Source organism: Nematostella vectensis, chromosome 8 (assembly GCF_932526225.1).
Source record: "Nematostella vectensis chromosome 8, jaNemVect1.1, whole genome shotgun sequence".
In the NCBI taxonomy this organism is placed as follows: Eukaryota; Metazoa; Cnidaria; class Anthozoa; order Actiniaria; family Edwardsiidae; genus Nematostella; species Nematostella vectensis.
This window is the reverse complement of record NC_064041.1, coordinates 5,160,975-5,187,204: the sequence shown is the minus strand read 5'-3', so window position 1 is coordinate 5,187,204 and position 26,230 is coordinate 5,160,975. Positions and strand designations below refer to the sequence as shown.

Below are 26,230 nucleotides of genomic sequence, written 5' to 3'. Positions count from 1 at the left end.
CATGCTAACGAGGCCAGGGGGTAAGCTTAGTTCAATTTAGCGGGGGAGGTTGATTTATCATGGCGACTGAGAGTCGACTGTTTTACTTTATGTATTTACTGTATTTACTTTACTCGATGCTCTTTGCATCAGCTTTATCAACGACTTTTACAGCAACAAGGATACAGAATATGTTAGAAAATGCTAATACACGAATGACTCAATGATTTTTTTCTGTCAATCATTTCGCTCCACAACTCCAATTAAAAAAAGGTGTGGTAGTTCAAAGATGCGAGCGCGATTTCGCAAACACGTGCATCGGCGATAAATGGAATAAGTACAAAAATATCTGCTACAAATATAGTTCAGCTGCTACCAAAATAATCCTACTTGAACACCATAATAAGCATAAACCAAACAAATGACATGCAATTTTTAATCGATTCACAAGAGCAGAAGCGTGTAGATTACCAGTGCATTGCACGCTACCATGGCCACTTTGACAGTTACGTAAAGTTAGCCAATAAGAACGAAAGAAGATGATTGACATTGGCTTTTTCAGCCAACCAGCGTGTTAAGAAAATGCTTCAATAAACATCAGAACATGACGGAATTCTGCTTGTTGCAAAAAGTTCGTGGCAATCATAACTGCAATACTCGCGTGGTTATTTTTTCCCATGAAAATGGCCCGCACATTACGCATTTTATCTTTCACTCTCGCTTGTCTGGTCTTTCTTGGTTTGGTGGCAGTGTCTAGGAGTCGTGGTTCTAGCAATGGAGATGTCTGTAAGTCTTCTGACAGTCACTGCTTTGTGGACAAGTTCTCTACGTTGCGCCTTTCAAGAGTTGAACCCATAAAGGTACACATAATTTTCCTGATATAAAAATCTAAAAAACTTGGATGGCTTGATTTTTTTATCCATTTTTTGTTTATGTTTTTTAAATATATTTTCGTGGTAGCTTTTTCTACCTAAACTATGGCCTAGATAAAGTCATATTTTAAGAATATAATCCTAGGCAAGTATAATAAATGAGAAGAAAAAGAAGCAAATCTATTCATATGATAGAAGGGATTTTTCAACACTTTTGTGTGATTGTTGGTTCAAACCTTAAATATGAAAATGACTCAGACCTAAATCCTTTTTAGGAAATCCCTATCCATTTAGGTGGAATACCCTAGACAAAGACATTATGAGGGGAAAAAAAGGAATTAAGAGATCGAAATATCATATATATCACCCTACTTAAAAGGCTATATCTATTAAAATTAAAAAATAAATAAAAAATCCTTGTGAAAGAGGGTAAAATGTTATTGTTACCCCATGTTTCCATAATGAAGTTGTCAAACCTGATATCATTATTAAATCCTTAGTATCAAAACCAAGTTTAAAGCATGCATTTTAAATGATTTTAAAACAAATCGCAATTGAGTATATAACCATTTAACAACATCTTAAACAATTAAATCCAAACTCTATTAGACCACAAGCAATAGATAAGATTATCAAATAACTAAGCCCTTTGAATGCTTAATTTTTAAACAATCTGATATATTATCTTTTTCTTAAATTATATCTTTTGCACAAAAACTGATCACTACACAATATTCCTTTTATGAGATGATGAAATAAACTCAAACTCTAAACACCTGTTAAATGGCTAGCACAGCTAGAAAGGTGTTCTCAAATAGCACGCTCTACACCCAATCAGCTCTCAGGAAAACCATCACGCGTTTGTCTTTCTCTAATCAGACGGTAGTCATGTTGACTACCCCAATTTCCTAACTAGAAGATTTGGCGTTTTTGCCCCGTCAAAAAAAATTCCCTTATTTTGACGCTAAGTATCATAAAAGTGAAAATAAAAATGCGTTTGGCAATAATAAACTTATTTTGTGACACCTTTGTATAGTATTTCCACCCCTGTTCTTAATTTAGAGGAAATGCGCCTGTATTGCTCTCGGTATGCTATCATCAATTTCCGTAGAAATTAGCTTTTTTACTTTCTGTTGCTCATGTTTAATTAAGCACACGTTTTTAGTTAGTGACCATTAGTATCTTCAAACGACACGATCCTGTAATGTCGATTTGGTTTTTTATTTGTTCAGCAGTGAAAAGTAATTGAGACCGATTCTAAAGTTTATTTGTTAAGGTTATTACATTTTTAATTGAAAAAAACATACATGTAAGGCCCTAAATCTTTTAAATTCTAATGGTACCTATCGAAAAATTTATGCAAAGAAGATTCTTATAAAGGTGTTGATAATTATTCAGGCCTCAACTCAACCTGCCCACGTTGCATTACAATCGCGGCTATCAATCAATAGCAGTCGTTTTTTTAATGGTCCAAAAGAGCCTTGGGCGAGCGCGCGGGAAGCCTGTGAAGTTCTAAAAACGCTAGGGCCTTGGCTTATTCAAAAATGGCTACCTGCAAAATCGTAGCGAATTCCTGTAAGCTTACGTGGAAACTTACACTGCCCTAGGGCGACAAAAAAATTAAACAATGATTGAAGCGGACTCCCAAATATGCCCTAATAAGGAATTGACCGAGCGAGCTAGAAAAATTGATATTGATATTGGCATATTTTATATTTTGGGATCCATGGGTCCTTTCGGTCGTAGAACTTCTAATTGTCAATCGTCATTTTCCGTTTTCACTGAAAACGTTTAGTGAAATAGGTTTATATAATTCTTTATGTGTTAGGCGCGTACCCTGGATTATTGCTGAGTCTATGTGTGTTTAGGGGGGGGGGGGGGGTGGGGGATTTCTTCATTATCAAATTCCCCCTCCCCCTAAGAAACTTCTGCCTATAGATAGTCATTAGATTTCTTCACTAGACCGCACCCTAATCGGGTGATATATTACAAGCCCAGATAGACAGATTTATTAGAGTGCCGTGAACAAAGATGTACATAGGCCATGATTCTCTAATATTTATAAATAAGATTGTATAATTAAAAAGCAGTCATAAATGTATTTAGCTATAATGCTATGGTGCTTTTTGGGGGCTATTAGATCTGTAAAGTTTGGAAAAAGTCTATTTAGTTGTTGCGAAAGAGTATTTCTAAGTTCTCCCTAACCCCCACCCATTCCCCCCTCCCCCTAGTGTCGCCATATGCGGCATGTGACTAAATAACGCTGCTAAGGTGAAAATTCCCTACCAATGAAGACTTACCGTGGAGACGTCGTCTCAACCTCGCTGGCCACTGAATAGAGAGACGCTTGAGGCTCTGGGACCATTGAAGACTAGGATAATTCTAATATAGATAATTTTAGGTTGGTCATGTCCGTAATGTCGAGCTAGAGCCTGGAAAACATTACCAGATGAAAACACTTGCACTTCAACCGCCGATTTATGGTGAGATATTTACTAAAATAGCGTTTGTTTTACAACTTCATTTTGATCCTCTTCAGGTACATATTGACCTTTCTGTAATTTGCGCATCATAATTTTACATTCTACGTTTGTAAAATTTTCAACTTCCAGGCTCATGTGTGTTGCTTCTCTCTAAGTAAATACTTACCTGCGTCATTTACATCCCTCTCTTAAATACATAAGAAATAACAATAAAAAAAAGAAATTGTCTTTTAAGACAAGTTGCAGCAAGCTTTCAGTGAAACGGCGGTAATAGGTTTTTAACTTACGGTTTACTATTGTCCACTCTTTAAACTCATATTTATAAACACGACAGCATTATTCCAATTCCATTTTGTCTTGCTATTATCAGAAATACCAGATTTTCTATCTGCGGAAGAATGTGATCATATCATATCTTTGGCTGAAAAGCAAGGGCTTAAAAACTCCTCGACAGTGGGCGACAGTTTGGAGAAAGACATCGAAAGCTTGGGAAGTAATTCCAAGGAGGAGTTCGTGTACTGGGACATGGATAACAGCAGCATGATCGATTTGGACGAGGTTGGGTCTATCATCATAATCATTCACATCACTACACAATCATCACCATCACAATCACCATCAACACAACCATCACCATCACCATCAACACAACCATCAGCATCAGCATCAGCATCACCATCACCATCACCATCACAATCACCATCAGCACAACCATCACCATTACCATCACCATCACCATCACCATCACCATCACCATCACCATCACCATCACCATCAACACAACCATCAGCATCAGCATCAGCATCACCATCACCATCACCATCACCATCACCATCACCATCAACACAACCATCACCATCAACACAACCATCAGCATCAGCATCACCATCACCATCACCATCACCATCACCATCACCATCACCATCACCATCACCATCACCATCACCATCACCATCACCATCACCATCACCATCACCATCACCATCACCATCACCATCAACACAACCATCAGCATCAGCATCACCATCACCATCACCACAACCATCACCATCACCATCAACACAACCGTCTGAATCACCATCACCATCACCACCACAATCACCATCACCATCGCATCACCACCACCATCACCATCACAATCACCATCAACAGAACCATCAGCATCACCATCAACACAACCATCAGCATCACCATCACCATCAACACAACCATCACCATCAACACAACCATCAGCATCAGCATCACCATCACCATCACCATCACCATCACCATCACCATCACCATCACCATCACCATCACCATCACCATCAACACAACCATCAGCATCAGCATCACCATCACCATCACCATCACCATCACCATCACCATCACCACCACCATCACCATCAGCATCACCATCACCATCACCATCACCATCACCATCAACACAACCATCACCATCACCATCAACACAACCGTCTGAATCACCATCACCATCACCATCACCATCACCATCACCATCACAATCACCATCACCATCGCATCACCACCACCATCACCATCACAATCACCATCAACAGAACCATCAGCATCACCATCAACACAACCATCAGCATCACCATCACCATCACCATCACCATCACCATCACAATCACCATCACCATCACCATCACCATCACCACCATCACTAACATCCTGACTATCATCAAAACTATCATCACCAGCATCACCATCAGCAGCAGTTCTGTCGCCATCGTCAGCATTTTCATCAGCATCCCTATCGACACCATCATCATCATCACTATAACATCTATCATCATCGCAATCACCACTATCATTACCACCACCAACAACAACAACACTATCATCAGACGCAGCAGTATAACCATGATCATCATGATCATCATAAGCACTCATAATTATCATAATCATGATCCTAATCATTTTAGCAGCATCCAGGCGCGTAGCCAGGATTTTCTGGGGGGGGGGGGGGGGGTGGGGGTTGCAGTCATAAATATCATATTGAAAAAAATGACGATTCTCCAATAGGAAAATACTGGGCTTCGGATATCGGGGACGGGTGTGTGGCTCCTGCACCTACACTAGTAACGTACCCCTTGCAGCCACCCTAGCAACGTGCCCTAGCAACAGCATCATCCCTACCAAAGCATCCTCATAATCCTCTTTATTATCGCCTTCAACCCTCTGCCGGCTGTCGGCCTGTTTTTGATCTCCCTTTCTTTCGAAGAGCCATCTTTCGCCTTCCTCAAAACTAAGTAATATTTGTAGAAGTACGACAACCGAAATATTGCTGGGGCACATCGCTTATCAGACACAACACGGTGCTCAACAAGGATTCTAACGTGACTGCGGGAACATTTTCTTATAGCTCAAGACTGGGATGCGGCCACATTTTCTGAACTATGGGCTCCGTAGTGGTTTCGCTAAGAGACGGACCAGTGGAAAAGTGATGGTGGGGGTATTGGTGAAATGCAAAGGAAGGAAATATATAGGAAAAAATCGTATCATTGTCATTATTCTGATCAAAATCACCAAATTCTGAAGACAGTTTTAAGATCAGTATTAATCTGTTCTCCTAAATCACAAGTTGAATAATTAATGCGTTTCAGATGCTGAAAGGACTAGAACTGAACGTTGATTTCATACCTGAGAGAAACCATGTTCTCCAGATGTAAGTGCGTTAGGCTTAATCGTCTAGAGTAAAAAAAATGCAATGTTATCGTTTTATCAGCACGGCCTTACGCCACCACACCATCACACATATAACTCCAGGCGCGTAATCAGGATTGGCTGCGTAGTCATAGGTATCATATGGTAAAAGAATAGTATTTGAAGATTCCATAAGAAATAACCCACTTTTTGGTCCCCCCCCCCCCCTCCTGTGTACGCGCCTCATCTCACACAAGGCTGCATCAGCACGCTGATCGGGTTTTCTGGTTGCTTAGAATTGTGACGTCACAGAAAACCCTCGTCCCAGACACATTGACATTCACATGCAGGTGTTTAAAAGCACAATTATATATATAAAATGATGGTTGAAGGCTTTCATAGAAAGTGCTCAATACTCGAAAGTAGAGCGGTGTATAGTGTTAGTTTGAGAAAAATACAAACTACATAGGTTTCCCTACAGGTCTGTTTCGTGGTTGCCCACTCATCAGGGGATTTTAATGAGAATATTCCTACCATCGTATATATACTATTAACATTGAAATTTACATAATAATAGACTGATAGTTTTAGCTAAGGCGGTAAGAGGAACAATAGCGAGTTACATTAAATATGCGGGGCGAAAACTAACAGTGCGGAACGTGTGAAAAATTGATAGCGCGAAAATTTAACGGTGACGGGATTAACAGTTCTAATTGTTTCGTAGCAGGGCTTTGTTTCTGTGGCGGCACGAGGACACGAGTTCATTGCGTTTATTTAGAGTTGATAGTTTGGGTTGGCAGATGATCGTCAGCTTTTCCTTGAGGCAGAGGTTGCAACGCTTAGTGGTACTGTTGTAGGCGGAGTGGGAAGAAAGAATGCGCCATGAAATAAAGTACTCAATCATGTTGTCCTTGAGAGTCCAGACGTGTTTGCTGAGTTCGGTGGAGTTTCTGTGTTTGGCGTGTCGGAATGATGCGGTGTGGTTTCTGTACCTGGTCTTGAAGCTGTTTTCAGTGAGCCCGACGTATGTTTCCGAGGTGTTGTTGTCTTTTCGAGTTACGGTAGCTTGGTAGATAACAGATGTCTGTAGGCAGTTTCCGTCTAGAGGGCAGGTGTCTTTCTGTCGGCAGTTGCATGTCTTGTTGTTGGTAGTGGTAGGGGCGGAGCTGGTGATCTCGGTAGCCGACGATGCGGTGATGATGCGCTTGTTGTGGTTGTCGATGATCTGTTTGGTGTTGTTCATGCAGCTGTAACTGATTTTGATGGTGTTTTTTGTTGAAGATTTTACGGAGGTGGTTGTCTTTCGGGAAGTGCTTGTCTATCAGGGTGAGGAATCTGTCATTAGCTGACACCTTCAGTTACAGGCACACTCATTATGAGCTAATATATATATATAGTGTTGGTTTGAGAAAAATACAAACTACATAGGTTTCCCTATGTAGTATATATATAGGCAGGGGGTGCATTCAGGTTTGCAGAGGAAGGGGTAACTATATATGTATATATGAGGCTTTGTGGGAGGGTATTATTTGTGATTTTTTTTTCGGACTTCGCCGTTTAATTACTCAATAAGTAATTTCAGTTAACTTTGAATTTAAAATATAAACAAAAAATACGTCTCATAGAAATAGCTTATGATAGTAATTACAATCTTTCGCTCTATTCTGGTATTTGGGAGAGAAAATCATAAACTCCATCCGGGAGTGGAATCATTTAGAGAACTTATGGATTTGGATGGTTAAATGAATCTGTAAGCATGATCGCTCATTACACGGCGCACGATTATAAACGTGTATCGACATGTTTGTTTTTTCTTCAATACCTACTACCCCATTATGAGCTAATGTTTAGCACCGATAAGCAATGTCAATTCGTCACTAGGACATCTCATTTTAGTAGAAAAAAAAACTAATAGGCTTGCGCATCGTTGCGTATAAAAGGGATGTTGCTGAAACGAACGACGTTAATAATATTCCACCATTTATTCACAACAAATGAATGAATTTGTGAATCCACAGAATACCTCTCAACAAAGCTTGATAGATTCATTTTCAATTTATAGCAGTCTTTTGGGGGCTTCCCAATCGGAAACATGAATTCCAACCGGACGATTTTAAACTAATTAAATCCTGTTGTGTTGTTATACTATGCAGATTACCAGGAGATTAACCACTTTTCACAATTAAACAATATTCTTTACCCTATCGAGCGAATTTTACCTTTCATTTTATAAGAATAAATAAAAATCCTTACTACAACTGTAATAATATAACTTGACTGATACCCATTACCTGGGATATTTGTCAAATAACTCATGAATGAACGCATCCTTGAGAAACATGGTCAACATCATTTTATGACTGACAAAGAACACGGTTTAACTGCTGCAGCATGACAACAAACTATAGCTGAAAATAGCTAGAAATAGTCAATGATGATCTCTCACTGTGATACTGAAACAATTTCGGTTGAAAGCTTTTGTTAAAGGCAAGATTTAATATTCTTTATTGTTTGGAGCGAATTCTAAAAATAAGCATGGCTGACTGCGTTTCCTGGCCAACTTAGAATTGATTTATCTGTGCAACGTAACGACTTTGGTTAAGTCAAGATGGCTAGAAATGATTAATGAGAGTTGACAAAGATAGAAATAATATAACTGTTGGATGTAGTGCACCATTTTATATATATATAAAAAACTTTGCTTTTTTCGAGCTAATACCGCATCCACACCAGCACTTAAATCAGTTTAAAGGTGGTTTAATTAAACTGGTCTAAATCTCAATCTCCCAAGATTGGACAGAACCAAGAACAAAACTGAATAGACTGTGCTGTACATGTTAAAGTGATCATTTAGCTAGTAAGAATTCAACACAATGAGAAACTTGGCAAGTTATCAGGCAAAGAAAAAACTTAACATGGTTTTGGTGTGAATGCAGCATAAGAGTGATACATAATGGAGGAGACCTTATGGGATATTGTTGAACACATTTTTATGTTAACATGGTTTTGGTGTGAATGCAGCATAAGAGTGATACATAATGGAGGAGACCTTATGGCATATTGTTGAACACATTTTTATGTCATTTTCAGGTATTCTGAGACTGGTATCGATAAAAATAACGATGGTAAGTAGTATGCATTGAGCAACAGGCAATGATACACAATGATGTGTTCTTTTATCACCACATTGGTAATTATTAGGATTGATAAGCCTCGAAGAGTTCCTGCACCGGAACAAAACAGAAATCGCGATATTTGTACGACGTGTCAAGACTGTACTGCCGCACACTCGCAGCCGGTACAGCAGTCAGGCCTGGCTAGACAACACAGGGGACCCAATCATGAATAATATACAAAGAAGGTAAAAACTGCTGAGTATAGGTCAGGCTGAAGTGATTTGGTGTTTGAAGGTTTAACTGGGATTCTTGTTTGTTATAGGGTACAAAAGTTGACACAATTACCAATGGAGCTGATACAGGCGAGCGAGTACCTACAGGTGAGTCAGACGGGGTGCTGCTTAACCATTCAAAGGGTCTATGAAATATTCCATTAATTATTTATTGTAATTTATCATACACGTATGTGCATGTATTTCTTTGGACCTTTGTTTTTTGATATATTATATTGTTACTCACTACTCTCCCCACTAGTATGCGCACATTACCTTATATCAGTCCTTATACCTACCCTATACACTACCCCCTATCCACTATCACCTTTATGCCTGCCTCTTCAAGCTAGGTGCCTTGGTAAGAATAACTGCTTCCCACATCATCATAATCAGCAACAGCAGCCGACAACATCGTCGCCGTGACCATCCTCACAATCCTAACCATCACTGTCATCATTATCACCAATATCTTTACTGTCATCATCATCTTAATCAATATCACCGTCATCATCATCATCGTCGTCGTCACTATTATCATCATCATCACTCTCATCATTATTATTACCATCATCATCACTGTTGTCATTATCTGTAAAATAATTATCGCCTTCGTCGCCATTATCATTGCAATATGACTAAGACACTTTCATTATTTAAAATCGTAGGGTTTGGTTTAAAGGGATTCAAAGATTCGTTTATGTTTAGGTCGTTAGCTATAGTCATAATGGTCATTACAACTGTCACCTGGACTCCGACTTCCCACAGAGAGACAAAGAATGCTGTCACATCCTCAATACGGACAAAAGCAACTGCAGAATATGCAGGTAATAGAGGGGGAGGGGTGGGGTCACATCTTCGATACGGACAAAAGCAACTGCAGAATATGCAGGTAATAGAGGGGGAGGGGTGGGGTCACATCCTCGATACGGACAAAAGCAACTGCAGAATATGCAGGTAATAGAGGGGGAGGGGTGGGGTCACATCTTCGATACGGACAAAAGCAACTGCAGAATATGCAGGTAATAGAGGGGGAGGGGTGGGGTCACATCTTCGATATGGACAAAAGCCATTGCAGAATATGCAGGTAATAGAGGGGGAGGGGTGGGGTCACATCTTCGATACGGACAAAAGCCATTGCAGAATATGCAGGTAATAGAGGGGGAGGGGTGGGGTCACATCTTCGATACGGACAAAAGCCATTGCAGAATATGCAGGTAATAGAGGGGGAGGGGTGGGGTCACATCTTCGATACGGACAAAAGCCATTGCAGAATATGCAGGTAATAGAGGGGGAGGGGTGGGGTCACATCCTCGATACGGACAAAAGCAACTGCAGAATATGCAGGTAATAGAGGGGGAGGGGTGGGGTCACTTCTTCGATATGGACAAAAGCAACTGCAGAATATGCAGGTAATAGAGGGGGAAGGGTTGGGGTCACATCCTCGATACGGACAAAAGCAACTGCAGAATATGCAGGTAATAGAGGGGGAGGGGTGGGGTCACATCTTCGATACGGACAAAAGCCATTGCAGAATATGCAGGTAATAGAGGGGGAGGGGTGGGGTCACATCTTCGATACGGACAAAAGCCATTGCAGAATATGCAGGTAATAGAGGGGGAGGGGTGGGGTCACATCTTCGATACGGACAAAAGCCATTGCAGAATATGCAGGTAATAGAGGGGGAGGGGTGGGGTCACATCTTCGATACGGACAAAAGCTATTGCAGAATATGCAGGTTATAGAGGGGCGAAAGGTGTGGTGATATCCTCGATATTACAGTACAGGCAATATATTGCAGTTTGTATTGCAGGGTATCCCGGTAACTTTGTGTGTATGTATGGGGGGCTAAGGGCGGGGCGGGGGGGTGGCTGAGGTACCACAATCTCGTCATTCGCAAGAGAAGTTTTAGCTTATAAAAACAGAATTCTCATCATCCGCCTTCCCTAGATATCTGACTGTGTTGTATTTCCTCAATGACGTGGAAGAGGGTGGTGAAACTGCATTTCCAGTTGCCGATAACACAACCTTTGACGAAAAGGTATTTTCTCTGTTATGTTCATTTTGTTTCTAGCACAATGGTAAACTACGATTGGAAAGAATGATACGCGTTTTTTTGGTACGAGTACTTCGCTATGTACACTTTGTTCTCTTATTCATTTTTTGCTTACTGTATACGCTTTCTTGTCTTTATTAATCCAATTATCTATTGCTGTATCCAATTCTTCTTTTCACTACTTTGCCTGCGCGCCTTGTTTTTTCCCCTCGTAATTCCAACATTGTTGGTGAGACACTAGCGAGACACTAGCGAGACACTAACGTTGTCACATCCATGACACATACCAAGTTTTGTTGTCATATGATGTTTCGTTTAGGAGATATGAATATAGATATGACATCGGGATAGTTTAAAGATTGTCATACGATGTTTCATTCGTGAAATATAAATATTCTGTAATTAGATGACGTCAGCTTCTAGTCATCGATGACGTCACAATCACGTGATCATATTGGATCACCCCCTTGACACCTACCGAGTTTGGTTGCCATAAGATGTTTCCTTCGTGAAATATGAAAAAAAAATTTGTATTTTGATAACGTCAGCATATTGTTTCTTCTAGTGACGTCATCGATGACGTCACAAATCACGTGACCACAGTTTTGCACCTCCCTTCACACATACATGACACCTGCCAAGTTTGGTTGTCATACGATGCTTTTAAGGGACGGACGGACGGACGTCGCATCACGAAAACTCGGGTCGATGGTTTACCAATATTTGTTATCATATTTGTTTTATATAACACTTTTTCTTAGGTATGGGGCTCCGCTCACGCGGCGCTTCGCGTGGGAGCTCCGCTATAAATTTCTTAGTATATATATAATAAACAAAATACAGCATGGAAAGTGCTTTGTACAGTTTTCATTTTTACTCGTTGTTTGTAACAAAAAAAACTCACTCGTTCGTTTTTTGATACTGCACAACTCGTGAATTAAAACCGTACGCGCGCACTTCCCATGTAGTTTTCTCTATTTAGTGTTCAAATACACGAGAAAATATTGAGTAAAAAGGATCTTTGCTTTTTTGTATCAAATACTACACATGTTACACGAGGGACCAGTAATAACTGTATGTTAGGGATGATAAGAATTGAGGTAGCAAGCAGTCGTAGAAGCCTGCACCTCATAGACCGGCCTAGCTTGGGTCAGCATGTTCATTTGCGTGATAACATCGCTTTCCCCTCTTTTGAAAACTGTGCATGTAATGTGATCTACCGCAGGTAGGTACCAGTTGTATGTATGCACGTAATGTGATCTACCGCTGGTAGGTACCTGGTGTATGCATGTAATGTGATCTACCGCTGGTAGGTACCAGGTGTATGCACGAAATCTGTGATCTACCGCTGGTAGGTACCAGGTGTATGCACGTTATGTGATCTACCGCTGGTAGGTACCAGGTGTATGCACGTAATGTGATCTACCGCTGGTAGGTACCAGGTGTATGCACGTAATGTGATCTACTTTATCCTCATGAGAGAACAAATGTTGTAAAAAGAATCACCTCGATTTTTGGTGTGTGCTGCAAAACCCCTGAAATCCATACTGCATTAACCTCAGCCCCCTCGCCCTCCCTAAAGAAATCTTGAATCCGTCATTGAATTAGTGAAAATCAGGATGATTGTAATAAAAGAAATAGGGGTGTATCTGAGTGTTTATATTATTTCAAATAGCAGGGCCGTACCAGGCGGTGCGGCACTGGGGCCCCACCCTCCCCCCAATATTTCCAAAAATTATAGGTAAATGACCAGGAAGGGCGTATGTAGCTGTGCCCCAAAATAGTTTCTTAATATTTCTGTATTGTGCCCCCAAATATTTCAAGGTCTGCTCTATGGCACGGAATAGATAGCGGATAGTGTTTATAAATGCGATAATGCAAGTGGTGCTCAATTATTACAACAGTGCTAAAACTGCAACATAGTGATCCTAAAATAATCTACAAAAAACTTGTATTGGACATTTTACAAAACTCACGAGAGAGACTCAATTTAATGCTCAGTGTTTATTTTTTTAAAGTAACTGGGTAAAATTTCGAATTACATAGCATTATCGTATGTTTATTATTTAGCTTAATTACTGACTTTTTCATGTTTGGGTTGACTTTTGCGTTTTTGAAGTTTAAAAATGGGCTAAATTCCAAGTGAATCTCAGATCATCTTTTTCTTTGGTTCAGTCATCTGAAAGGAAAAAAAATGTTATCAATCAAACAAGAAATGATGTTAAGTGTATACATTACTCAGATGACAACCTCCCTCTCCCTCTCCCTCTCCCTCTCCCTCTCCCTCTCCCTCTCCCTCTCCCTCTCCCTCCCCCCCCCCCCCCTCACAGGATCTGTTAGCTGCCTACAACGTATTGCGTTCCATCCCCAAACAATAAGGAGAGCGTCAGTACTAAAGAGCATTTAAATTTCGTAATTTGGCATTGTTGTAGCTGGAAAAGCGTGAGAAGGGTGAAAGGTGGCACACTTGGTTCATCTAATGTTTTATCTCATTGAACTTGTTTTATTTTATCAACATCTCACTGATTATGGCCCTCAATCCCCCTCTTTCAAAAAAAAAAAAGAACGAAAAACAGCTCTCACTTTAGAAGCCACGGCCACAGTAGCGAAGATTACACGCGGGTGTCTTGGGTAGCTGGTAGACGACGAAATCACCACAGTTCCTGACTTTGATTAAGTTGCTCCATTTGCAGCAGTCTCCTTTAAAGTGGAAGCACACCTTGCGTGTCACCAGGCCGTAAAGACGGACGGGATGCGTACCGACCATCCATCCAGGGGCGATTGTGCCACAGTGTTTTTCACGTACACATCTGATTGGCATCATTTTTCCTGCTTTGCCGACGAAGCGGTACCAGAGATTACCAGGAAGATCTCTTCCGTCACACCTGATCATATTCTGATCACTATTGCTCATCGCTCGGTCAAAGCTGTTGAAGACCGTGTATTTTCGGCACTCTGTAAAAATAAATGAATTCAATCTTCCAAAAGAACATACAACCATGGATAAGACACGATTTGCTTATCAAACAGCCAGGTTTTCAAACACAAAATATAATGTAGTTACATTAGCTAATATTGCTTTTGCTGTAGAGAAAGTACTGATAGTAAGTACTGAGAAACTGGTGGTATTTATATCGCTTTAAATTCGTGCAGTATGGTTGGCCGCTTTGCTAACTGAGCCACAAACGACTGTTGAAATGGCAAGCTTAAAGGCCCATAAGCAACCAAGCCTGCATCAGATCGAGGCTCTATTTTAGCGCTGCGCTAAAATAGAAACTACAAATTGTTTCAAACTTTTAAAAAATCCTCTTTTATCGTTGTTAAAATCATGTTAAAATCGTCGAAATGCGGCTCAAAGTTTTAAGTAGTTATTACTTTATCGTTTTACAACAATACCTGGCAAATAATTATAAGATTTATCTATATGCTGGTATTTATGAGATGTCATATGAAAGCGGTTTTACCACCTCGAGCCGGGCAGAAGGTCACAGGAAATTGAAGTATGTAAAAAGGTTCGTGAAACTTGTATTAATCGTTCACTGACGTCCAAGAAAAATACAGAATTCCTTTTGCATTTTATGAGTATATTCAACACAAGATAAGAACAATCTTCGCTTTTTTTTGCGTTTGTGTCGATGCCAGTATCTTGTTTATGTAACTTGCACGCGTTTGCGATATAACAATCACAACGACTACAAAGGAATTTGGGTTTAATTTTCCTGGAAGTCAAAGTTTTTCAGACTCTGAGCCACTTATTCAGATATAGAGGGAAGGAAAATAGCAGGTTCGATTCAAAGGTGAGCCTCGATGCAACCCTGAAAATGCAAGAGGAACAAACAATATGTAGAAGTTTTGCCGTGAGTCGAATTTGCAAATCATAGCAGTGAAATATATACTTCCTATGTGTTCGGCATATATTCTCCTCGACTTCTCGCGGTTATTAACCTAGAGTTTTAATTACAGTTTATAGTACTTATCAGTGATAAAACAAATAATTATTTCGAGTAAACCAACATTTTTTCCGATGAAATCAATCTTTATTTGTAAATGATCCTTATCCTAAAGCATGCATTGCTTGGTCTTTTCTTCGTTACGTTATGTTCTTGTCTTCCTAAAATACTGTGGCTTTCTTCACCAGCGAAAACAAGATGAAAAACGCACCTCAAGTGTCGGTAGTGAATAATTATGCATATTATAGTCCTCCAATCAAATCGCTCGCAAGACAATGGAGCTATTTCAAAACAACAACAATCGCTTTGGTTGCCAATGGGGCTTTAAAATAAGTAAGCTTCTACACATATCGAGTTCACCTGCATCATTACTTTGCTATTTAAATCAATTAAAGATATGCTTAACACATTTGAGAGGGTTGGCATCTAAGTTGCTTTATTTCCTATTTCATTTATCTACGTTATCATTAAATCTGCGAATCTGATTTATAGTCATTCATACATAAAAGGGTTGGCATGGAAAGGACCAGCTATTATAAAAGAAAACTAACAATGCATTTTTATTTCCAGCCTTTAGCCTCGCACCATATGATATGCTTTTCAAAAACTGTTTCCATGTGGGCGGTTTATCCCTTTGAAATAGGCGATTCCGTTTGATTCAGTTTAAATATATGCTATGGGATAAGACACACCTAGCTCAGCATATACACAAAAACACCAACCTGGAGGAGAATGAGTAGACCCCCCACTGCCGCAGTAGCGGAGATTACACAATGGTGTCTTGGGTAGCTGGGTAGACGAAGAATCCACCACAGTTCCTGACTTTGATGTAGTTGCTCCATTTGCAGCAGTTTTTATGTTGATGAAAGCACACCTTGCGTGTCACCAGGCCGTAACGACGAACGGGATGAGTACCGACCATCCATCCGGGGGCATGGGTACCACAGCTTAATGTAGGTACACAACGGGTTGGCATGACATTTCCTGCTTTGCCGTAGAAGCGGTACCAGCGATCACCAGGAAGAGCATTCTTGTCACACTTTACGTCATTCTGAAATCTATTGGCGACTGCTCGGTCAAAGCGGTTAAAGACTGTATATTTTCGACACTCTGTAAAGACAAATGAACCCAATCTTCAAACGTGCATATAACCATGGGTGAGAAACGATGAGCTTATCAAACAGTTTACTTTAGTTTACTTTAGCGATTTAGTTTACTTTAGCTATTCTTATTGCTTTTGCTGTAGAGCTTACTGTTTACTGTTTTGCTATATATATATATATATATATATATATATATATATATATATATATATATATATATATATATATATAGAAATAGTCAATGATGATCTCTTACTGTGATACTGAAACAATTTCGGTTGAAAGCTTTTGTTAAAGGCAAGATTTAATATTCTTTATTGTTTGGAGCGAATTATAAAAATAAGCATGGCTGACTGCGTTTCCTGGCCAACTTAGAATTGATTTATCTGTGCAACGTAACGACTTTGGTTAAGTCAAGATGGCTAGAAATGATTAATGAGAGTTGAAAAAGATAGAAATAATATAACTGTAGGGTGTAGTGCGCCATTTTAGTGAAACCCGATATACTTATATAGTTGGGACAGAATTTCTGCAATAGGCTGTATATATATATATAATGCGTGAGTGCAGGCGTTCGTATAACAGTGCTCAATTCATAGGTGTAGAGCGGGATATATCTTGGTTTGTAGGAAAAAAACACGCGAACTACCGTTTCATCTCTACAAGCCTGTTTCGTGGTTGCCCACTCATCAGAAAATATCCATTTTAAAAGATATGAGAGAGAGAGAGAGACATTTTACTTCCCAGCTAGCAAGAGATTAGGTATTTTTTTCCAGTCAGCAAGAGGTACACATTTCTTTCCAGCCAGGTATAATGCGCAGAATGTCATCCAGCTATAACTCTGGCATCGCTAAGATATCGCCACTCCATCGGGGAAAAACTCTCCCCAAAAATTCAGCACATAAAAAATTGCCAGCATAGCCGGTCGGGTTGAGCTTTTTTTTCCAGTAACCATCCCAGCCCCACAAAAGAATATTCTTAGCATAACCACATTTGTGACGAAATATTGCCATCAAAAACAGTCGCTTCGATTTTTTCTTAGTAACCAAGGGTAGATCTTCCATACCAGCAAAAAAACAGGCTTTGGAACAAATATTTTGCGGACTAGATCCGTTTTGTGCCCTTGTAAAATGAAGTGATAGATTATTATCATGGGCTCACCTTCAGGAACGCTGACTTCTCGTTGGTCGACTTCGATTTCTTGAAATTAAGGAAAGAATGCTTTTAAATTTTAATCTACAGTTGTGTTATATTTATTATAAGTTATAGCATGGCACGAGGGGAATTTAGTGATAAAATGTTCCCGTAACCGAGGGATGATTATTTGAAGTCCCGACGAGATGTTATACTATAACTATAACTTTGTAATACCATGATCTCCGAGGAAATAAACTCGCAACTACGAGTAATATTAGGTTGGATAAGCGAACACGGTTCACTGAATCAGGATATTGCACAGGCATTGTTCTTTTTATTCCTCTAGAGACCACCACATTTTCACGAACAATTCTAAAATTAAACATAGTTGATTTACATAGTTGCTTTACATATCTACAGTTTAGTTCTTTGACGTCATTAGCACGCATGCGTACAGCAATCAAAATCATCCCACATGGATCTAGTCTAACGGTGTTGAGTAGTTTATAAAAATGATTAAAATAAAAGAAAAAATAACCATTTACCGAGTAAAATCAGCTAGAATCAATGGAAAGGCATTATAACTATGTTTTTTTGTTAAATTATTTGCAGCAACTTTTGTAATTTGTGTGGATCCTAGACTAATGTCTGATAGAATTTCTTTTCTGGTTTAGACGCTTGCAAATATACACCTATTTCAATAAAAGTTCTTAGTGAGAACGAAAGGCAATTGCCAAATGGCAGTTCTACGACCGAAAGGTGTTTATTGGTAGCAATTTGTAAAAATAAATGTGATAAATAAAATCAAGCGATGTCAGAACCATATATTAATTATATCAAATGGATAGCCATTATCATATTTTTCTGAATTTGGAACAAATATTTTGGGATCCATGGGTCTTTTCGGTCGTAGAATTGCCATTTTTAAAGGCCATTTGCCATTTGCACTGACAGCGTTTTGTGAAATAGGTGTATATTCTATGCAATTGATAAGGAAATAGCTAAAATATGAATTTTTAAAGCGTTTTTATGCCGATTTAGCGACCGCGGTGATCTTGGATACTAAAATTTCTTAGATACTAAACAGATACTAATCAGATACTAAACAATAACTAATAACAAGGGGGGATAATTGTTAATAACAAAAAAAATCAGAACTTCCTTTTTTCTGTATAGAATTAGAGAGTAGGGCTTGAAATGCGTCAAAATATTTTTTTACAGAGATTTTTGCCCTATTTATCGGATTCAGGCAAAATTTGTATTTCAGTGCGCACAATCATGAGTTTAATGCCAGTAGTAAAAATTCAAAGATTATTGTTAAAAGAGCTGATTTACTGAATATGTTCAGTACAACTATACCTGCATTTTCCTCGGTGGTTTGTTGTTCTTGGTCTGCGAAACATCCCAAAAGCATCCCTATTCCCTACAAACATTATAATATGGAATAAAGCACGTGGAACAAAGCATTATATATACAACAGAAGCTTTTTAAATTTCAATAATTTCAAGAGACCATGATGTAAGAGAACGAATCCCCCGTATTAGGGTATGTTCCAATGATGACGTCCGTAAAAACTATTTTTAGAACAAGCAGTTATTTTTTATACGTCTCTGATTGGTTAGCACTCACGTTTCCTAGCAACATGAGTCTTACGCGCGATCACATCTTGAGCAACGTGATCCGGCAAAGGATGTTTCGGAAATCTTTTGACCGAAAATACCTTCCTTTTTTTACGAACGCTGTAAAAACGATCTTCCATAGAGTACGCTGGAGCCAATCAACCGTTTCTGGGACATTGAAATGCATAAAGTGCGTGATTTTAGGCTCTGGGATCAACTTTCCCAGTAAAAGTTTTCACTGCTGATTTTAAAATTATAACACAACAATCAATCGTAAATCTGTGTTTACAAAAAACCATTCTCTTCCAATTCCCATTTAATGAAAAAGATACATCCAGAACTTTTAAGTTCTGGTATTAAAATACCATTATATTTACACCGATATTACAAATAAAAGATTTCAAGTCTTTATAATGAAGTAGATCTTATTCCAGTGACAAGGGTTTCTTGAGTGACATGATTTCTGAACATGTGCGTGAAAAATTGAAGTTCATTCATCTAAAAATGTTGTAAATCAAAGAAAAATAAAGGCCTTCTTGTATTAAAATACATAACATAGACTCTGAGAATGCCTAGGTATTCTATCTCACCGAATTGCAGAGAAAAAGAACTTTTTAGGAGTCTGCACGATGCATCTTGAATGAACTCCAAATTCACCGTCTCCCTGACGTCTTCCCGTTCAATTATTTATATAATATTTAGATAACTGAACATTAGATAACTTAACAGATAACAGGACACCACCCCATGGGTAGCATTGTGATCATGAGCCTTGAAGAGAAGCTAAAAGGATAATAACAGGTAGCGAACGAAGTAAAGAAGTGCAGAGGGAAAACATTTGGTGTAAAATTGTACTAGCTCGTGGTGCCCATAACCAAATATGGCGCGACGAACCATGTATGGATGCTATGATTGACAAGCTCGCGCAATCTAAAAATAGCTTTCTTGGACGTTATCATGGGCCACGGGGATTCGTTCTCTTATATCATGGTCTCTTGTAGTCACTGAGTAGTGAGGTGGGTAAGTCGGTAAGCGATTGCGATAAAGGTTCTTTCGTTGGTAACCCTATACCTCGTCTCTGATTGGTCAAGCGGTCGCATCGCGTAATGGAACCCCCACATATACGAAGTGACTCCCCGAGAGACCTATTTTCAGCCATTTTTGTCAAATTTAATTCACTCCCGTTGAAAATGTTGAAATTCAAGGGAAAGGTTTGAGCAAACCTTTCATATTAAAATATCAAACTTTCATATTCATATATCAAAGTTTTTCACTCAAAGTTTCATATATCAAAGTTTTTCACTCAAAGTTTAGGCCTGCATAATGTATCACAATCAAGAGAAGTATTTTAGTGAATCTACCTTATCGTCTGTGGAGAATTCAAAGCGAAAGAAATAATTTCTACGATCAAATTCGTGAAAACGACGTGTCAGACGGGACTAAATTAGTCTACAAAATACTTAATGTTGGTCAAAATTCCTATATTATCTTCATTGGAGGTTCTGTATTTCGTGGTGGTTAAAAGCATTGTGAGGAAAAACAGAATGTATTTGATGCCTTCAATGTTCAGAGCGAGCAAAAATCTTCAAAAAGATACGAACATCAACAACTGTGAGGAGAGACGCCTCGTTTGAAAGTTGGAAATGTCTTGTTGGGTCCCCGCCAAGTATATACTAAAAGAATTATTCTCCTCAGGCTCAGCGAATAGCGGTGGATAGTCCCCTCAAACGCGTCTCGTGTCACTAAAATTACGATTTTATCGTGTATACAGACGACGGAAAGCATTCAATACCGACAACAAAACTCAATTCAGATTCGCTTGCCCTTTCTCGACAAATATAGAATACATTGAATTCACTTGGAAGACAATTTACTGGGTTATTTGAATAAATTGAAAACTGTCGGGCATTTAGTCCATCCAAGACCTTTCCCGACTGTGCGTATATCCACTGCGATAAAAAAACTTGCTGCTATACTTCAAAGTTATAAGTCTATTTATTTCGGTGTACGAATATTGTAATAAAAATGCATCACGATTTCGTTTGAAAACTTACTTAAAGAACTGTTTTCAATTGAAAGGGCTGGGTCCTTGAAATTGTTTCGTTTCACTAAAACACCCTCCTTATCACTTACCATTAATAACACAGCCACCCTCATCTTGGCGAGTTGAGGTAGAGGTCCTTGGAAAGATGAAAAGCTCTGGGAATCTTTAAGCTTACTGCTCAAATAAGAATTTTAAAATCTGATTCGAGTATTTATGTCCTTTCGGCTCTTCACGCCCCCTTCCCCCACAGATTGGCACTCCTTCAAAAGGGTTTTATTTTTAGGATTACTCTAGAATGCGTTTCTTACATTCAGACTTGATGATTGACGTTCTCTCTTTTGTTCGATACTGACACAGTCCAGTATATTATAATAGAACATCAAAATTTGAAAACTCTTTTCAGGTTACTCCCAAGGTGTTATGAGTTCAAAAATTTTGGAATTCCAAAAGAATAATAGACATACAGACAGACAGCATTATTTAGGAACCGCATATTTAAAAGTACATAGGTTTGCGTCCAGAATGACATAAAGGTAAAGAATATAAATTAGATTTCATTATTTTTTCTTCTTATATCAAAGCAGACATTAATTAAATTTTGCCATTCTTTTCTCGTTGTTTTAGTTTTTCAGTAGTTTTAGTTTTTCAGTATAAAAGTATATTGTCATGTCCAGAGTCCATTTTTAAAGTTCTAGTGTTTGCTAATCCAGGGGCATGAGAAAAACTCATGGTGGGATCTCGGACTAAGGTTACTCCCAAGGTGTTATGAGTTCAAAGTTTTGGAATTCCAAAAGAATAATAGACAGACAGACAGACAGCTTTTTGCGTCCAGAATAACATAAAGGTATATAATATAAATTAGATTTTATTACAATTTTTTTCTTATATCAAAGCAGTCATATATTGTCCAGAGTCCATTCAAAGTTTTAGGTTGTGTCACTCTATGGGTATGTCTAGAGAAAAACTCATGGTGGCGTCCAGAATGCGTTGTTTTTATATTTTTCAAATTGTTCCTATATTTTTTTTTTTTCAGAATACACTGCGTTGTTTTCATATTTTTCAAATTGTAAAATTGTAGCATATACATTATATATATTTTTGGGGATACATTCATTCTTCCTTTTAAAATTTAGTTATCCAGGTTACCCATTAATATCAGCTTTGCTGAAGGGATTTACCTGGAATAAATATTAGTAAATAAACAAACAAACAAACAAATAAACTTGTTTAAATGAACACTCAAGAGATTGGTATATGGGCACATACTTTAGAACAACAACATGTTATGTTCAAATGATGCGGAAAAATGACGCGGTGCTTCACGGACCCCCTTATTTTTTTTATTGATCGCATGAAGTTTTGAAAGTTTTGGAATTCCAAAAGAATCATAAACTGATAAAAGTATATTGTCAAGTCCAGAGTCCATTCAAATTTTTAGCATGTACCACTCCAGGGTCATAGAAAAACTCATGGTGGGGTCCAGAATATTAATCATTGATCACAGATCAATAAGTAAGCAACTGGGGTGGATGTCTCTGACAGACAGGCGGAAAATGCATGTCTTGGTATTCACATGTGTGAACAACATGTTACCATGAGAACTTGATATGTTCAATGTTATAAAACACAGCTACGCCACAAGGGGTAGAAGGCAACACCATCTAGCTCTCCCCCAAAACTCGAACTGAATTTTATAAAAAAAAAATTCCCTGCAAGTTAATGGAGCCCAAATTGTTTGATAATTTGCTTGCAGGGATGATCACTTCTGGATCGCTTAGGGATGGACCATTAGAAAAGTGAAGGGAGGAATAGATAGGGTTTTATTAAATTGCCATGGCAATATTACAGACTGAATTAAGGCGAAGGGCCAGCACATATAGCGTTACAATACTACAGAAATCGATAAGTTACAAAGTCACCAAAGCGTTTAGTTACAGAAATATGTTTGTAGGTATTCATACTGCCAGATCTTAGTGAGTATCCATTGCTCGTTATTAATTACGCCTCCAGTAATTACAGATCGAAGGGTTTCTAGCTCCTTAGCGGAGGTCATGAAACTGAATATTATCCACACAAAAAAACAATTTGCAGCCCCCCCCCCCCCCCCACACACACACACACAAAAAAAACACCTAAGAAATTTTGTCAAATTGGCATAACATTGACTTTTTCTGAGTGTCCGTACCCATATCACCATTATAGGATAGCCTACTTGAGTCGTATTAATAAATCATGGCTACCATATCGATCTTCACTGATATTTGGGCAAAACAGAGTGAACCAAATTGTCATATTCAGAGACCCAGTGTAAATTGCAGTTGCTCTCAAATGAACCCAGATTGTGAGTCTGAGCTCAAGAAAATGCAGATTCACAAAGAAAAATGAAAAGCACTTGGATAAATTATTACTATAAATAGTCAAATCTCTCTGATGGCTTTTTTATTCTGTTGCGTTCTAAAATGCAGAATCAAATTGTGCTCATAGTAACAACCATTGCTTTTGATCATGATTGTAATTCTCTTCCTTATAATTCATTCGGTATTATACTCTTATATACACAAAAAATTAAGAACATCGTTAAGAACACATTTAGCCTTAAAATGTCCCAAAAATAAGAACGGCCCAACCTCTGTTGAATATTAAACGTTCTTATATAATAAAAGAGTGTATTATAACTACTTAGTACTAGTAAACCAAATCTCGGGGCGAGTTTTCGTTTTTGTTATCGCCCCGTAATTTATAGTTAATATAATTACTTAGTACTAATAAACCTAATCTCGGGGCGAGTTTTCTTTTTTGCTTTACGCCAAGTTATTTATACTTATTATAATTACTTAGTACTAATAACATGAACTTGACTCTATTAAGGAGTATACTTTTGTGCAATTTTTCTCTTGACGATGGGCTTTCCGTTTCTTTTATTTTGTTTTATTTTCTTTCTGTCTTCTTTTTTTGGTTGTCGACACTCCACTGACCATAGATTGTGATGGGTACATCCTGCGATGTTTGTCTCTGACTTCTTCTATTGTTTGCAAGGACTCCAAAATGTCTCCACTTAACCGCTTTAAATCGCTCAGACATTTATTAAATTTGTGTACGCATTCCTGACTACACACTAGCTTTCCAGAATTTCTGAAAACTCTCACATTGTCCTCTTCAATTGACTTCGTTATTTGCCAACTTTAATCACTTAAATTCTGTAGGACCTTTGAATAATTTATATTGTTTAAGTCAGCTGGCTTCAACTCATCATGCTGTTTTAGCCTTCCTTCGGAAGCATGTAGTTTGGTTAAATGATCATACTGTCGCCTGCCATCAGAATAAAAGTATTTCTAAAATGTTTTTTGCATTATCACATCGTTTCCACCAACACCTATAAAATCCCGGCAGCACTTCCTCATTTAAAAATATTGTTCACTTTGATTTTGGAAAAAGAACATAGCCATTTTTTTTTTCTGTCCGTGGAGTTGGGTTTGATTATAGGAAAAGTCAAAAGGGAGTACAAGGGCAACCAGTGGCTACCTGGTGTAGGTCACCTTTTTCTACTTATGCAAATAGGGGTGGGCCATGGATTATGGGGCAAATAGGGTGGGTGGGTAGGTGGGCCATATAAAACCTAACTTGCTGTTATATGATTTTCCGCCCCACCCCCCTCCCCCTCAGTGCTTTATGACCAATCCCTTAGCCCTGTGTCACGTAGACCTGTTTTTACAGCGTCGGAACTTAAAAGTATGGACAGTTCAAACAACCATGAATAAAATATTTTAATTCTCGTGCATAAATGCCATACAAGTAAACTTGTACTGCACGTATTTCTTTTGAGGACCTCATACAAACCACAACAACAACAGTTTATTCTCCCAAAAAGGCAAACTACAATTATATTTGTATTTTCATCTTAGTTCGTGCGTGACACCAGCGAGACAGATTCATTTCAATCTAAGTTTCTGTCTCAGAAAACGCAAACTTGAAGCAGAGCAACGTTTTGTTACGTCTCTGCCGAAATACCCTCATTTGTTTAGGGGCCTCGAAAGTATGCAAATACATTAGAACTGTCAATACCTTTTGTTCCAGGGCTGTAAGGTTTCCTGTTGTCACTTACTCACCGAGCAAGTAGACTAGCTTTTTTTTTATAAAATATGTTCATGTTCCTTCAGGTTTGGATCCGAGATGAGGAAAGCTTGTGTAACTTGGCCAAGAATTGTCACAAAGCAAACGTGGTAGCTAAACCAATCAAAGGCAAAGCGATCATGTGGTACAATCACTTGACTGATGAGCGTACCCAATGGATGGGTGGACTGGATCATCTTTCTTTTCATGGCGGATGTGACGTCATCAAAGGCCGTAAATGGATTGCGAATAACTGGATAAGTGTTAGTAACAACCGGAAACAGGATATCTGGAACTGGATTGACCTGGCTCCGGAAGAATCAGTCCAGCAGATTAAAACGGGGGAAGACCAAAGTAGACCATGGAAGAATGAGGAACTCTAGCTTTTACTTTTGATAATGGTCAAGTATGAGGCTATTTCGTGTGTTCCGTGACGATAAAATCTATATTCTAGGGTTAAAATTGTACATTTTTAAAGTAAATTATGCTTTTCACCTTTTCTTCAATTTATTCAATAAGCTGTTTGTGCGCGGGGATAGTTGGGCGTCTTTCTTAAAGTTTTTAACTTTTCTTCTGCAAACTTTTCTTCTCCATTGTGTGTAAACACACAATGTGGCCCTGCGCATCCTATACAAACTCCGTCTCATGTCGCAGTTTAGGAGCCCACCCAACGAAGAACACATAAAGCCCCCACGCCCAGGAATGGTACTTGGATCAAAGATAACAGAGGAATGAAGAAGGGTTCGGGGATTTCTTTGGAGCAGATTTTTTTTAACTGTATTTGGATTAGAAATGTCGCCTGTTACTCTTGGGGGATTGTAATCGTTTTTCGTGTTGAA

General features: G+C 38.6%; 2 protein-coding genes across 4 annotated transcripts; one reads left to right on the top strand and one right to left on the bottom strand.

Annotated features, from left to right (window-relative positions):
- Positions 1-571: 571 nt before the first annotated feature.
- On the top strand, positions 572-25,890 carry LOC5508806 (transmembrane prolyl 4-hydroxylase). Of its 2 annotated transcripts, XM_048731517.1 has the most exons (10): positions 578-839; positions 3,253-3,334; positions 3,705-3,892; positions 5,944-6,005; positions 9,074-9,108; positions 9,185-9,344; positions 9,422-9,479; positions 10,080-10,198; positions 11,322-11,412; positions 25,439-25,890. In XM_048731517.1, the coding sequence occupies exons 1-10, from the start codon at positions 657-659 to the stop codon at positions 25,772-25,774; spliced, it is 1,314 nt and encodes a 437-aa protein (XP_048587474.1). In that variant the 5' UTR covers positions 578-656; the 3' UTR covers positions 25,775-25,890. The 2 variants fall into 2 exon arrangements, with proteins under 2 accessions (XP_048587475.1, XP_048587474.1); XM_048731518.1 differs by lacking the exon at positions 11,322-11,412 and having other exon boundaries at positions 572-839; positions 25,439-25,655.
- Positions 13,536-21,524, bottom strand: LOC116615728 (oncoprotein-induced transcript 3 protein). Of its 2 annotated transcripts, XR_007312572.1 has the most exons (6): positions 21,371-21,524; positions 18,977-19,040; positions 17,642-17,680; positions 16,100-16,487; positions 14,011-14,382; positions 13,536-13,606 (listed from the first exon to the last, which is right to left on the bottom strand). XR_007312572.1 is itself a non-coding variant. In XM_048731519.1 (5 exons), the coding sequence occupies exons 1-4, from the start codon at positions 21,392-21,394 to the stop codon at positions 16,144-16,146; spliced, it is 471 nt and encodes a 156-aa protein (XP_048587476.1). In that variant the 5' UTR covers positions 21,395-21,524; the 3' UTR covers positions 14,007-14,382; positions 16,100-16,143. The 2 variants fall into 2 exon arrangements, 1 of the variants encoding a protein (XP_048587476.1); XM_048731519.1 differs by lacking the exon at positions 13,536-13,606 and having other exon boundaries at positions 14,007-14,382.
- Positions 25,891-26,230: the final 340 nt, after the last annotated feature.